We start from the raw sequence: 1,151 nt of genomic DNA, 5'->3' as shown, positions 1-1,151 counted from the left end.
TTTGTAAAATACAATCTGCCATGTCATACTGCATTGTGTTCCCCCCCACCAGAATGATAGTTCTGTAAGAGCTGTGACTTCTTGATCATATCTGTGTGTATTTGTTGAGTAAATAAATAATTGTCTCCTCCACTTCATACACATTAGATATTATAAAGGATAGAGGAATAAGGGTATACTGAAGGAAATAGTACCTCTAAGACTAGACCCAGCTAACAAAAGGCATGGGCCACACGATCTCGGATCTGTTTGGTCTTCACACTATAGACTATGGGGTTCATCAGGGGAGGGGCTAGAAGGTACACAAAGCCCATGATCACTTGGACAAGATGAGGTGCCTTGTTCCCAAACCGGTGGATGATGGACAAACCAATCATGGGAGTGTAGAAGAGGAGCACAGCACATATATGGGAAACACAGGTGTTGAGAGCTTTGAATCTCTCAGCCCTGGATGCAATAGACAGCACAGTACGCAGGATCAGGGCATAGGAGAAGAGAATGAGCAGTGAGTCTACACCCACTGTTGAAACAATGACAAACATGCCATAGATGCTGTTGGCTTTGATGTCTGCACAGGCCAATTTCATTACTTCTTGATGGAGACAATAGGAATGTGAGAGAAGTGCAGAGCCACAATAGGAGAATCTTTTGAGCATAAAAGGCAATGGGAAAATGAGTGCTACACTGCGACCCAGGGAAACCAGGCCAATCCTGCCAATGACTGTGTTGGTGAGAATGGAAGCATAGTGCAAGGGGCGACAAATGGCCACAAAGCGGTCAAAGGCCATAGACAGCAGCACAGAGGACTCTAGGAAGGACAAACAGTGAATGAAAAAGAGCTGGGCAAAACAGGCATCGTGACCAATATCTCGCGCCCCAATCCAAAAGATGCCTAGCACTGTAGGGAGGGTGCAAAGAGACAGACCCAGATCAGTCACAGCCAGCATGGACAGGAAGAGGTACATAGGCTCATGGAGTGAGGGCTCTGTTTTAATGATAAAAAGGATAGTACAGTTGCCCAGGATGGAAACCAGGTAAATGAAGCACAATGGGATGGAGATCCAGATGTGCATGTGCTCCAGCCCAGGAATGCCACTCAGCAGAAAGGTGGAGGAAATGTTGCTGCTGCTTTCCAAGGTTCCCAAAGACAT

At 46.2% G+C, this 1,151-nt stretch overlaps 1 protein-coding gene across 1 annotated transcript; it reads right to left on the bottom strand.

The window, feature by feature from the left end:
• Positions 1-212: 212 nt before the first annotated feature.
• LOC121039194 (olfactory receptor 51G2) lies at positions 213-1,151 on the bottom strand. Its single transcript, XM_040489120.1, has one exon. The coding sequence runs from the start codon at positions 1,149-1,151 to the stop codon at positions 213-215; it is 939 nt and encodes a 312-aa protein (XP_040345054.1).

The sequence above is a fragment of the Herpailurus yagouaroundi genome, unplaced genomic scaffold (genome assembly GCF_014898765.1).
Source record: "Herpailurus yagouaroundi ecotype Mexico unplaced genomic scaffold, PumYag 180, whole genome shotgun sequence".
In the NCBI taxonomy this organism is placed as follows: Eukaryota; Metazoa; Chordata; class Mammalia; order Carnivora; family Felidae; genus Herpailurus; species Herpailurus yagouaroundi.
The sequence above is the reverse complement of the archived record's forward strand: the minus strand, read 5'-3'. Positions and strand labels throughout refer to the sequence as shown.

Excerpts from the sequence above, each read along its gene's own strand:
- LOC121039194 (XM_040489120.1), bottom strand. The coding sequence starts at position 1,151 with ATGTCTTTGGGAACCTTGGAAAGCAGCAGCAACATTTCCTCCACCTTT.